Here is a 13,538-nt window from a genome sequence, read left to right on the forward strand (position 1 = left end):
CTGGGGTTTAGAAGGAGATGTGATCTGACTGAAACATAAATCCTTGAGGGACTTGGCAGGGTCGATGCTGAGAAAATGTTTCCCCTGTCTGGGGAATCTAGAACACCGGGTCACTGTCTCAGGATAAGGGATCAGACATTTAAGACTGAAATGAGGAGAAATTTCTTCATTGAAAGGTTTTGGAATTGTCTTCCCCAGGGAGCAGTGGATGCTCAGTCATTGAGTATATTTAAGACAGAGATTGATAGATTTTTGGGTACTAAGGGAATTAAGGGATATGGGGATAGTCTGGGAAGGTGGAGTTGAGAAGATCAGCCATGATCTGGGTGAATGGCAGAACAGGTTCGAAGGGCCAAATGTCCTCCTCCAGCTCCTATTTCTTATGTTCATTAAACCTCAGTCTGGTTCCTCTCGAGCTGCTGAGTGAGTGAGTTAAATCTTTCTTGACAAATCACCAAGATACCAGATGACAAGTCATACCCGAAACATCATTTATTGGTTACAAATCACAACTTAGTTAAATCTGGACACACAGACACTTTATAAACATGTATAAACACATTTAAATGTAATCAGAGTTATCCAGCAGTTCAGCACTAATAGGGAGAGTATTTCACAAAACAAGTAACAAAGATGAACCAGACGATTGAGTGATTGACTGTAAATCAACACTAATGGATGCTGAGTATTAATTACAGCAGGGACCGGAGTCTGAGCTTATAAATTGGTGAGTTTACTTGAAGAGCAATTCCTTCACTATCTGACATGTTAACAGTTGTGAACAGTCTGTCTGTCCAACAGCTCCAGTCTACGAGTGCTTAGAAACACACAGAGCTTAAACAGCCTCATTCTTGAGGTAAAGAACAGACTTTCTCCTGTCAATATAGAGCTACAGGATTGGCCTGTGATCTGTTTATTGTTCATCTTTTGTTCAGTACATTCACTGAGTGGATTTCAATTGAAAATGAGGTTTGAAGACATGACGGTCTATTCACACATGAATGAGAGATGCTGTGGGGCAGACCCTCAGTTCAAGAGGAGCAACTGACATCAGAAAGAAACCCCAACTGTCAGAATAAACATGGTTCAGTCTGGATATGATTAACAGCAGCAACAGCAGAATCCAACCCCTGTAATTATCTGTGAACTCGCTGGTGTCTCAGCAGATAGGATGGCTGAGTGAATCCCTTCCTACACACGGAGCAGATGAATGACCTCTCCCCAATGTGAATGAACTGATGTGACACCAGGTGGGATGACTGAGTAAATCTCTTCCCACATGCGGAGCATGTGAATGGCCGCTCTCCAGTGTGAACTCGCTGGTGCGTCAGCCGAGCAGTTGAATCAGCAAATCCCTTCCCACACTCAGAGCAGGTGAATGGCCTCTCACCAGTGTGAACTCGCTTGTGTTTCACCAGCTTGCATGAAGTAGTGAATCCCTTCCCACACTCGGAGCAGGTGAATGGCCTCTCCCCAGTGTGAACTCGCTGGTGTATCTGCAGGGTGGATGAAGCAGTGAATCCCTTCCCACAATCAGAGCAGGTGAATGGCCTCTCCCCAGTGTGAATTCGTTGATGTGCCAGCAGGTTCCCTGACAGAGAGAATCTCTTCCCACACTCGGAGCAGGTGAACGGCCTCTCCCCAGTGTGAACTCGCTGGTGCATCAGTAGGGCGGATGAACGAATGAATCCCTTCCCACAATCATTGCAGGTGAATGGCCTCTCCCCAGTGTGAACTCGTTGGTGTGTTAGTAGGGCGCATAAATGAATGTATCCCTTCCCACACTCAGTGCAGGTGAATGGCCTCTCCCCAGTGTGAATTCGCTGGTGGGTCTGCAGGTTTGATAACTGAGTGAATCCCTTCCCACACTCAGTGCAGGTGAATGGCCTCTCCCCAGTGTGAACTCGTTGGTGTGCGAGTAGGGAGGATGACTGAGTAAATCCCTTCCCACACTCAGTGCAGATGAACGGCCTCTCCTCAGTTTGACTGTGTCGATGGGTTTCCAGCTCAGACGTGTAACTTAATTTTTTCTCACGGTCCCCACATTTCCACAGCTTCTCCCCAGTGTTACTACACTTGTGTACCGACAGGCCAGCTGATCGGCTGAAGCCTCGTCCACACACAGAACACGTGTACGGTTTCTCCACACTTTTTGCTTCCATGATCAAAGGCCGATGATATTCAGATCCTGATGAATGGAGTGACTGTCAAATCTTGAGGTGATGTTTGATTTTCCCGTCCGCAAATCCTCCCTTTCTAATACCCTGTAACATGAAGTTACAACAGGAAAAAGGGAGTGAGAGAGAACCCACAAAAACACAAAGACAAGTTGTGAAATTGAGCTGAATGAATCTGGTAATTTGTGGGACCAGCACAGAGAGTGGGCGGGGCTTCAGGGTCCCAGTGAGCAGGAGAGAAAATCATTGACTCATTAATTTTATGCTCACTCTGCACACAGGGGCTGGAGAACTGAACCCAGGCACAGTAGAGGGAGGGAGAAAACTGGCAGAGGAGGAAAGAGATGGTGCAGATGGTGTCATGGGTTTGGATTTCAGCACAGGGAGGAGGGAGAGTGTGTGGGACTGCGATTTACAGCTTTGGGGAAACAAGAGAGGAATAAAATGTTCCATAGGATCTCGAATTGTCTGTTCTGAATTTCTATCCTGTACTGACAGTGATGACTTTTATTACCTCCTTTTACAGGGTATTAGGAGAGGATTTACACACATTGATTTGATGCTCACTCTGCACACAGGGGCTTTCGCACCATCTCTCCTGAAGGTGCTGGGGTCACTGTTTACATCCCACTGAACTGTAAGAAAGAATATCTTATTAGATGATATTAAAGATAGTATTATATTATAATAATATAACGAGAGGCCGTTCACCTGCTCCATCTGTGGGAAGGAATTTAATCGATATCCAAAATGCTGAGACACCAGTGTGTTCACAAGTGACTGTAGCTGTTGCATTCTGTAATTATTGCTGCTGTTAATCACATCCAGGACTGAACCATATTCATTCTGACAGTGGGGTTTATATCTGCTGTGTTAATATTCTTTATAGCTGGGGTGGAGTTTAATATTCCAGCAATTGGTTTGCTTTACTTTGTAACATTTACTCTTCAAATAAAGTAGCTCCCTTTGGGCTATTCTCAGGGTTTTGTGGGATGAAACCAAACAGTGATTTACTTGTAATTTTTGCAATTTCGTATATTATATTCACTGCTCACAGTGAGATCTGTTCTACATTGGGAAGAGCAAACACAGATAGGGTGATCACTTTGAGAAACATCTCCATTCAGTCTGCAAGCGTGTTCCTGAGTTTCCAGTCACTTCCCATTTTAATTCTCTGTCCCACTCCCACTCTGACCTCTCTGTCCTCGGCCTCAAGCCCTGTTCCAATGGGAGCTCGAGGAACAGGACTTGACAACCTTCCGGACTCAACATTGAGTTCAGCAGTTTCTGTAACAACAGAGACTTGTCAGGATCTGGAACGCTCCACCTGAAAAAGGTGGTTGAACCTGATTCAATCAGTCATTTTAAAAGGGAGTTGACAGGTATTTGAGAATGAGGAACTTACAGGCTTACAAACAACAAGTGGGTGTGTGGGACTAAGCACAACTGCTCTTTCAAAGGGCCAGCACAAGCACAAAGGGTTGAATGGCCTCCTTCTGTGCTGTAAATTTCTATGATTCTAGGAGTTGGCCATTTAGCCCCTCGAGCCTGTTCCACCAAGAAATGAGATCATGGCTGATCTGTGATCTAACTCCCGACTTTGTCCCATTTCCATTAATACCTTTGGTTAACAAAGATCTATCAATGTCAGATTTAACATTAACATTGATCTCGCATCAACAGCTGTTTGTGGAAGAGAGTTTAAAATTTCTACCACCTTTTGTGTGTAGAAATGTTTCCTAACTTCACTCCTGAAAGGTCTGGCTCTAACTTTTACTCTACGCCTCCTAGTTCGACACTCCAGAACATCCAGCCCACGGGTCAGAATCCAGCCTGCCAATGGTATCCATCTGACCTGCCAAAACATTCAGTGACTGACCATGGTTACAGCTCCTTTACCAACATGGCGGAGACACGTCACTGCACATGTCCTCCTTTACCAAGATGACAGACAAGCTTCCGTACCTGATATTTTGGCTCCTTTACTAAGATGGTGGTGCCCGGGCTGAGCTGCTTCTCTGCTGGCGCTTCCCGCCCAAACTCCATATCCAGTGCAGCCTTCCCGGCCGTGAGCTCAGGACCCAGGCCAAGCACTGGCTCTGCCTGCGTATGTACTCAGCCTGGGCCTCAGGCTCTTCATCACCGTCTGAGGAGGTGCAGGCCCAGCAGCAAGGTGCAGTGGTAACCAGGCCCTGGGAGCAGGCTGCAGGGGTGACCGGGCCCTGGGAGCAGGATGCCAGGGTGACCGGGCCCTGGGAGCGGAGCAGAGAGACAGAGGCCGACACAGAGACAGAGGCCGGCCGACATGGAGCGAGAGAGAGAGAGCGGGGGAGGGGGAGAGAGAGAGAGCGGGGGAGGGGGAGAGAGAGAGCGGGGGAGGGGGAGAGAGAGAGAGAGAGCGGGGGAGTGAGAGAGAGAGCGAGAGCGCACGGGAGAGAGAGCGAGAGCGGGGCAGCGGGAGAGAGAGAGAGAGGGAGAGAGAGAGAGAGAGCGGGGCGAGGGTGAGAGAGAGAAAACGCTCGGGGGGGGAAGAGAGAGAGAGCGGGGGCGGCGGGGAAAGAGAGAACAGGAGAGAGAGAGAGAGCGGGAGAGAGAGAGAGCGGGGAAAGAGAGAGAGAGAGAGAGAGAGAGCGGGGGAGAGAGAGTGAGAGAGAGAGCGGGAGAAGAGAGAGAGAAAGCGGGAGAGAGAGAGAGAGAAAGCGGGAGAGAGAGAGAGAGAAAGCGGGAGAGAGAGAGAGAGAAAGCGGGAGAGAGAGAGAGAGAAAGCGGGAGAGAGAGAGAGAGAAAGCGGGAGAGAGAGAGAGAGAAAGCGGGAGAGAGAGAGAGAGAAAGCGGGAGAGAGAGAGAGAGAAAGCGGGAGAGAGAGAGAGAGAAAGCGGGAGAGAGAGAGAGAGAAAGCGGGAGAGAGAGAGAGAGAAAGCGGGAGAGAGAGAGAGAGAAAGCGGGAGAGAGAGAGAGAGAGAGAGAGCGGGGGAGAGAGAGAGAGAGAGAGAGCGGGGGAGAGAGAGAGAGAGAGAGAGCGGGGGAGAGAGAGAGAGAGAGAGAGCGGGAGAAAGAGAGAGAGAGAGAGAGCGGGAGAAAGAGAGAGAGAGAGAGAGCGGGAAAGAGAGAGAGAGAGAGAGCGGGAAAGAGAGAGAGAGAGAGAGAGCGGGAAAGAGAGAGAGCGAGCGGGAGAGAGAGAGAGAGAGCGGGAGAGAGAGAGAGAGAGCGGGAGAGAGAGAGAGAGCGGGAGAGAGAGAGAGAGCGGGAGAGAGAGAGAGAGCGGGAGAGAGAGAGAGAGCGGGAGAGACAGAGAAAGGGAGAGACAGAGAAAGGGAGAGAGAGCGGAAGAGAGTGAGCGCGGCGAGCGAGAGAGAGCGGGGGGATGGGGAAGAGAGAGAGAGCAGGGGGGTAAAGAGAGAGAGAGAACGGGGGAGAGAGCGCGGGGGAGAGAGAGAGAGCGAAACGCAGTGGTTAGCACCGCAGCCTCACAGCTCCAGGGTCCTGGCTTCGATTCTGGGTACTGCCTGTGCGGAGTTTGCAATTTCTCCCTGTGACCGCGTGGGTTTTCGCTGGGTGCTCTGGTTTCCTCCCACAGCCAAAGACTTGCAGGTTGATAGGTAAGTTGGCCATTGTAAATTGCCCCAAGTGTAGGTAGGTGGTAGGGAATATGGGGTTACTGTCGATGGGTGGTTGTTGCTTGGCACAGACTCGGTGGGCCAAAGGGCCTGTTTCAGTGCTGTATCTCTAAATAAAGTAGAGAGAGCAGGAGACAGGGAGAGTGCGAGATCAAGATCTCTCCTCACAAATGGAATCTATCTGGAATTCTCTGCATCTCTACAGCAAGTGTGCAGGCAGACAATGTCTACGACTGCAAGCAAAAACCATGCCAGGTAACTCACTAAATCAGTGTTCAACATAGTGTTGGGAAAGCAAGTTAATACATTAGTTTCCTCATTTAAAACCTATTCACAAAAATGCACATTTTTGTTATATTGATGAACAGTCAAATAAATTTCTAATAACTTTACCTTTCCGAAAGTTGCTCACCTCCGGCCCCCTATGTAGGACAACATTTAGAATGTAGCCCCTAATGCATAAAGGCTGGACACTCCTGATCTATACTATCAGATGTAACATCCTGAAAATTTCCAGGTTGTCAGAAGGGATAGAGAGAGGCAATATATGCTTAATGGCACAGTTCTAAAGAGTGTGCAGGGACAGAGGGACCTGGGGGTTCATATGTATAGATCATTGAAGGTGGCAGGACATATTGAGAACAGTTAGCAAAGAATACGGGACAAAAACAAGAAATGCTGGATTCACTCAGCAGGTCTGGCAGCACCTGTGGAAAGAGAAGCAGAGTTAACGTTTCAGGTCAGTGACCCTTCTTCGGAAGAATATGGGATCTTGAGTTTGATAAATAGAGGTATTGAGTGCAAAAGCAGGGAAGTTAAGGGGAACTTTTATAAAACTGTGGTTCAGCTACAACTAGCGTATTACATCCAGTTCTGATCACCACACTTTAGGAAGGATGAGAAGGTCCTTGAGAGGGTGTCGAGGAGATTTACCAGAATGGTTCCAGGGATGAGGGAATTTAGCTACAAGGTTAGGTTGGAGAAGCTGGGATTGTTCTCCTTGAAACGTGGGACTGGGAGCTTCTTATTGGGGGTGTTGAGGCCTACACCGGATGTTTCTGAAGCCTCCCTGCACATCCGCCAGCTTCATTCCTCCCCTGCACTCAGCGATTTCTCACCCACTGAGGATCTGACACGACTGCTTCCGTCCAGCTCGAGCACCTTCACTGCCTTTGATTCTGTGAGCAACTCGTGCAATGAAACAAAAGCAAAGTCCTGCAGATGCTGGAAATCTGAAAGAAAAGGAGAAAATGCTGGAAATACTCAGCAGGTCTCTGTGAAGAGAGAAACATATTGAATGTTTCAGGCACATCAAACAGCCGGTGCCTGCAGCCTGGAACTCGGAGTGGGAGAAGGAGGAAGAATGAGGAGAGACAATATAGTCCAACATTCACAGCAACCTACAATCCACCGACATTACCGGGATAGGGAGACAGAGTTTAGAAACACTCAGCAACACGACTCCAGTAAAAGATCCCAGGAGGAAAAGGGGGAGCAGTGTGTGTACCTGCCCTGATATCCCCCTCCCCAGGCCTGTCAGTCAAACCCCCCACTCCTCCCAGTCCACAGCTCAGCCAAGCAGCTTCCTGCACCTTGAGCCAGCCCTGCCCAGGTGTGGCCCAGTCCAAGGGGAGTCTTTGTGGAAGCAGGGAGTGGGGGAGGGGGGACCTCCTGCCCTGTGTCCCAAATGGTTCCTCCCTCCCTCCCCTCCCCCAGGCCCCTTTATAACTGAGCTCAGTTTCCCGCAGCTGCCGCCCACTCGGTGCAAACACAGGACCGGGAGTTTGTTATTGGGGGTGTTGAGGCCTACACCGGGTCTTTCTGAAGCCTCCCCGCCCAACAGCCGCCACTTACCGGCTGCAGAAGCGACTCACAAGCGTCTCTCCGGCGCCTTCACCCTCTGGCTTGAAACACTGGTCCGCAATGCGCCTGCGCACCCGGGACTTAATCTCTGACCTCACAATGTCTGGGTGATTGACTGCAGCTCCGGACCAATAGGAAGAGGGGGCGGGGCAGGAGGACAGATTCTGCGCAGTTCCTCCCTCATTTGCTTCTCTTTGAAAGCCCGAGGATGAATCCATCAGCATCCGGGACCTGTCAGCCCGCAGCTCCATTAGTTCCTTTTCATAAAACTGTCTCATTCCCTTTGAAATGTTTCAATTAAACCTGCCTCCACCACACTCTCAGACAGTGCATTCCACACATTAACCACTCGCTGGCTGGAAAAGTTTTTCCTCATGTTATTTTTGTTTCTTTTCCCAATTACTTTCAATCTGTTCCCTCGCGTCCTCCATCCTTTCACCAGTGGGAACAGTTTCTCTCCATCTACTCTGTTTGACCTGATGCCATGAGACATCATGGGGTCCGGAGCCCATGTTGAGGACGTCTCGGGCAACTCCCTCCTGACTGTGTAACACTGTGCCGTCACCTCTGCTGGGTCTGTCCTGCTGGTGGGACACCTGGGGATGGTGATGGCAGTATCTGGGACATTGTCTCTAAGGTATGATTCTCTGTCCAGACCTCTCATGATTTTGAATACCTCGACCAAATCACCTCTCAGCCTTCTCTCCAAGGAAAACAGCACACATTTTCTTTATCATAATCTCTACCTCTTTTATAATCCAGGGAGCTCTGGATTTATTTGCTCAACCTTTCCACTTCGAGGGAACATATGTTGACTGTGCCCGAACTCTCTCTTTTTTGAAGGTTACCCATTGTTCAGCTGTCAGGTTTCCTGGCAACTTTTGAATCTCATTTATTCAGCCAGCTCCATTCTTACCCCATTGAAGTTGTCTTTCCCCAGTTAATTACTCTTACTCTGGATTATTCTTGGTCCTTTTCTATGGTCAGCCTAAATCTTATGATACAATGATCAATCTCCCCTACATGCTCCCCAACTGATACTTGATCCACTTGGCCCACCTCATTCTCAAGAACCAGGTCCAGGAATGCCTCCTTTCTCATTGGACTAGCAACATACTGTTGTGGAAAACTTTCCTGAACAACTCCAAGAACACTTGCCCCTCACTGCCCTTTACACTACTACTATCCCACGATATGTTTGAATCAAGTCGCCCATTAGAACTACCCTATATTTTTTGCACCTCTCTGTAATGTCCTTGCATTTTTTCTCCTCCAAGTTCTTCCCACGAGCTGGTGGCCTCTTGACAACACTGAGCAATGTAAATGCACCTTTTTTGTTCCTTCGTTCGAGCCAAATTGATTCTGTTCTTGACCCCGTCGGGACATCCTTTTTCTCCAACACTGCAATGTTCTCATTAATCAATACTCCACCGCCCCTTTCCCTTTCCTTTCTTTGCTGAAGACCTTGTATCCAGGAATATTTAACACCCAGTCCTGCCCTTCTTTGAGCCAGGTCTCTGTTCTAGCCACAAGATCATATTTGCACATGGCAATCTGCACGTGTACCTCACCAATCTTATGAACCACACTCTGTGCATTCACATACATGCACATTAACACTGATTTAGACTTTATTACTTTCTCCCTGACTCTGACCCCACCTTGTAACTTGCTATTCCCTACTCTAGTGCCATCGATCTCTCCCAGTATTCTGTGCACCTTGGTGTTCCGGTCTGATATTTTTCCCTGGTTCCCATACCCCTGACAAGTTACCAGTTTTGCTTCCCTCCAATCTGAGCTCCCTCTCAGGTTTCCATCCCCTTCTAACCTGTGGTGTGATCACCAATCTAGTTTAAACCCTCCCCAACAGCACTAGTAATCTCCCTGTGAGGATATTAGTCCCAATCCTGCTTCGATGCAATCCGTCCATCTTGTACAGGTCCCACCTGTCCCAGTGCCTCAGAAATCTGATGCCCTCCCTCCCACACCAGTTCTCCAATCACCTGTTCAATCAGTCAATTCTCCTATTACTTTGCTCACTTGCACATGGGAGTGGGAGTAATCCTCAGATAACTGCTTTTTGGGTCCTGCTTTTTTAATCTCCTTCCTAGTTCCCTAAAATTTGTTGTCAGGACCTCATTTACCCTTTCCATCTATGTTAATGGTGCCAACGTGGACCACGACCTCTGGCTGTTCACCTTCCCCCAGATCAATGTCCTGTAGCCGTACCGTGACATCCTTGATCCTGGCACCAGGGAGGCAACACACCATGCTGGAGTCCGATCTGTGGCTGCAGAAAGACTTCTGTGTTCCCCTGACTAATGAAAGCCCCATCACTACTGTTCTTCCACTCTTCCTCCTCCCCTCCTGTGCAGCTGAGCCACCTGTGGTGCCACAAACTTGGCTCTGTCTGCACTCCTCTGAGGAACCATCACCCACACCAGTATCCAAAATGGAAAACCGATTAGCAAGTGAGATCATATCAGGGGACTCCTGCACTACCTGCCTGGTTCTCTTAGACTGTCTGTCGGTTACCCATTCCTTATCCTCCTGCATGCTTCTAACCTGTGGTGTGATCACCTCCCTAAACCTGCTATCCATGTAGTTCTCTGCATTGTGGATGCACCACAGTGACTCCAGCCACTGCTCGAGCTCCAAACCCTAGAGCTGAAGCTTGTGCAGCCGGTGACACTTCCTGCAGATATGTTTGTCTGGGACACATGGTGCGTCCATGACATCCCACATGTCACAAGCTGTGCATTGCACTCGGCCAAGCTGCACTGCCGTACCTTAACTTACCAGACTACTTCGAAGTAGAATATGTGACCAGTTACTCAACCAACCAGCACCTTTCACTGCACAGAAACAAGAACCAAATACTGGAAGACAAAAAAGTAGAAAAAAGGAGCACCTCCTCTCCCCTTCACTGAACTCACCACTCAGCAAACACATACCTCCAGACTCTGTTTTCAATCTGCACTCCTTATCAATCTTTTAGTCATTCTTTACTGTTTTTCTATATTCTGTCCAACATTCTGATCTGCCACCCATCTTTGTGCAATTATATGCTTTTCCTTTAATTTTGATATGACCTTGAACATTTCCAGTAAACCATCGATAGTGAGTCCTCCCCACTCCGAATCCTGTTCATACTGAGAATCCCAGGGTGGAGAGCTGGGATATCCTGTCTCAAAACACAGTCACAGAGACACAGCATCATTTACTGCACAGAACAAGGCCATTTGGCCCATCAATTCCATGTCAGCTCTCCAGGGAGCAATCCACTCAGTCCCACTGCCCCACATCAGCCCATAGCCCTGCAAGTTTATTTCTTTCAAGTGACCATCCAGTTTCCTTTGAAAATCATTGATTATTTCCATTTCCACCACACACATTGGCAGCGAGTTCCAGGTCAGAACCACTTGCTGCATAAGAAGTTCTTCCTCACATTCCTGCTTCAACTCTTCCTCAAAACCTTCAATCTGTGTTCCCTAGTTCTTGTATCATTAGTTCATGGGAACAGTTTTTCTTTGTCTAATTTATCAAAGTCTCTCAGAATCTTGTGCATTTCTATGAAATTTTCCCTCAATCTCCTTTGCTCCAAGGAGAATAACCCCAACTTCTCCAACCTACCCTTGTGAACTCTCTGCTGTGTCAGCAGGTGGGATAACTGAGTGAATCCCTTCCCACGCACGGAGCCAGTGAACGGCCTCTCCCCAGTGTGACTGAGTTAATGAATATCCAGCTTTGATGGAGAACCGAATCCCTTCCCACAGTCCCCACATTTCCATGGTTTCTCCATGGCGAGGGTGTCCTCGTGTCTCTCCAGGTTGGATGATCAGTTGAAGCCTCATCCACACACAGAACACGTGTACGGATTCTCCCCGTTGTGAATGGTGTGATGTTTTTTCAGGCTGTGTAACTGGTTAAAGCTCTTTCCACAGTCAGTCACTGGAACACTCTCACTCGGGTGTGTGCGCGTCTCGGTGCTTTTCCAGTCACACTGATGTTTGAAATCTTTTCCCACAGGCAGAACAGACAAACATTTCTCCTTCCACATTCAAAGGCCGATGATATTCAGGTCCTGATGAATCGAGTGTTTCCGTCAGATCTTGATGTGATGTTTGGTTTGAATTTCCCGTCAGTAAATCCTCCCCTTCTAATACCCTGTAAAAGGAGTTTACAAAAGTCAGCACTGTCAGTCCAGGATAGAAATTCAGAACAGACAGTTCTAGTTTCTATGGAACATTCTTTCCTCTCTTGTTTCCCCCAAACATGTGATCCATTCAAACTAAAAGAAGCCAAAATAAGCAACAAATTGTAACAGAAGCAAAGGGAACCTTCCCAACTAAACCAGAACATTGCTCCCAGTGTCCATGAGACACTCTGTATCCTGAGGTGTCCACCGGTTGCAGAAGGCCACCCCGGCATGGACAAGACCAGGGAAGACAGGGCAGCAGCTAAAGTGACACACCCATTCCCAACATGGTCCCTGTACATCCTGGACCTACACATTGCTTCTCAGCCTGAGCGAGAGGGAGAGAGAGAGATGGAGGAGGTGAGAACTGAATGTTTAAATATACAAGACAGATACAAACCTGGGTGGGTTTGGGGTGGATGAGGTGAGGGTGAGGAGGGCATTGGGGGGACTGGGGAGTTTTGGAAGGGCAGGTCATCGAAAGGGCTGTGGGCGTGAGTGGTGTTTTAGCCAGGCCCAAGAGCAGGTCCAGGAAAAGATCCTCCAACCTTCCCACCCCACCTCCACACCGAGTGGCCAGAGATTAGGAGAATGGGGTTAAACTGTAACCAAGGCCATTGATAAGGTCCCACAAGGCAGACTGGTCATGAATGACAAGCCCATGGGATCCAACACAAAACAGCAAGTTAGAGCAAAATTGACTCAGAGGCAGGAAGGAAAGAGTAATGGTTGATGAGTGTTTGTGTGACTGGAAGGCTGTTTTCAGTGAGGTTCTGCAGGGATCAGTACTGGGTCCTTTGCTTTTTGTTCTATAGATCAATGGTTTGGACTTGAATGTAGGGGATTTGATTAAAAAGTTTGCAGATGAAACAAAAATTGACCATGTGGTTGATAATGAAGAAGAAAGCTGTAAACTGCAGGAAGATATCAATGGACTGGTTAGGTGGGCAGAATAGTGACAAATGGAATTCAATCCGGAGAAGTGTGAGGTAATGCATTTGGAGACAGCTGGCAAGGCAAGGGAATACACAATAAATGGTAGGATATTGAGAAGTATAAAGGAACAGAGCCGCCTTGGAGTGCATGTTCATAGATCCCTGAACATGGCTGGGCAGGGAGACAAGGCGTAAGAGATACTTGCCTTTATTAACCAAGGCAGAGAATACAAGAGCATGGAGGTTATGTTGGAAATGTATAAAACACTGGTATGGACACAGCTGGAGGACTGTGTACAGTTCTGGTCACCGCACTGTAGGAAAGATGTGGCTATATTGGAGAAAATACAGAGGAGATTTACAAGGATGTTGGCTGGATTGGAGAATTTTCATTCTGAGGAAATATTGGATAGGTGAGGGTTGTTTTCTTTGGAACAGAGGAGGCTGAGGGGAGACCGAATTGAAGTGTAGAAAATGATGATGGGTCTAAATAGAGTGGATAGGAAGGACCTATTCCCCTTGGCTGAGGGGTCCATAACCAGGGGCATAGATTTAGAGAAAGAGGTAGGAAATTTAAAAGGGATTTGAGGGGAAATGTTTTCAGACAGAGGGTGGTGGGGATCTGCAACGCACTGCCTGGCAGAAACCCTCACAACAATTAAAAAAGTACTTGGATATGCACGTGAAGTGCCCTAAACTACAAGGGTATTATTACGACCGACCGCTCAAGTCAAAGCCCCCCAGTCAA

The 13,538-nt window shown here is 48.2% G+C and overlaps 1 protein-coding gene across 3 annotated transcripts; it reads right to left on the reverse strand.

Annotated features, from left to right (window-relative positions):
- Window positions 1-557: 557 nt before the first annotated feature.
- Window positions 558-7,703, reverse strand: LOC137349357 (zinc finger protein 235-like). Of its 3 annotated transcripts, none has more exons than XM_068014879.1 (2): window positions 7,649-7,703; window positions 558-2,264 (listed from the first exon to the last, which is right to left on the reverse strand). In XM_068014879.1, exon 2 carries the CDS (start codon window positions 2,160-2,162, stop codon window positions 1,137-1,139), a length of 1,026 nt encoding a protein of 341 aa, XP_067870980.1. In that variant the 5' UTR covers window positions 2,163-2,264; window positions 7,649-7,703; the 3' UTR covers window positions 558-1,136. The 3 variants fall into 3 exon arrangements, with proteins under 3 accessions (XP_067870980.1, XP_067870982.1, XP_067870981.1); XM_068014881.1 differs by lacking the exon at window positions 7,649-7,703 and adding an exon at window positions 7,215-7,258; XM_068014880.1 differs by lacking the exon at window positions 7,649-7,703 and adding an exon at window positions 2,745-2,808.
- Between the last annotated feature and the right edge of the window lie 5,835 nt (window positions 7,704-13,538).

This window comes from Heterodontus francisci, chromosome 34, assembly GCF_036365525.1.
Source record: "Heterodontus francisci isolate sHetFra1 chromosome 34, sHetFra1.hap1, whole genome shotgun sequence".
Taxonomy (NCBI): Eukaryota; Metazoa; Chordata; class Chondrichthyes; order Heterodontiformes; family Heterodontidae; genus Heterodontus; species Heterodontus francisci.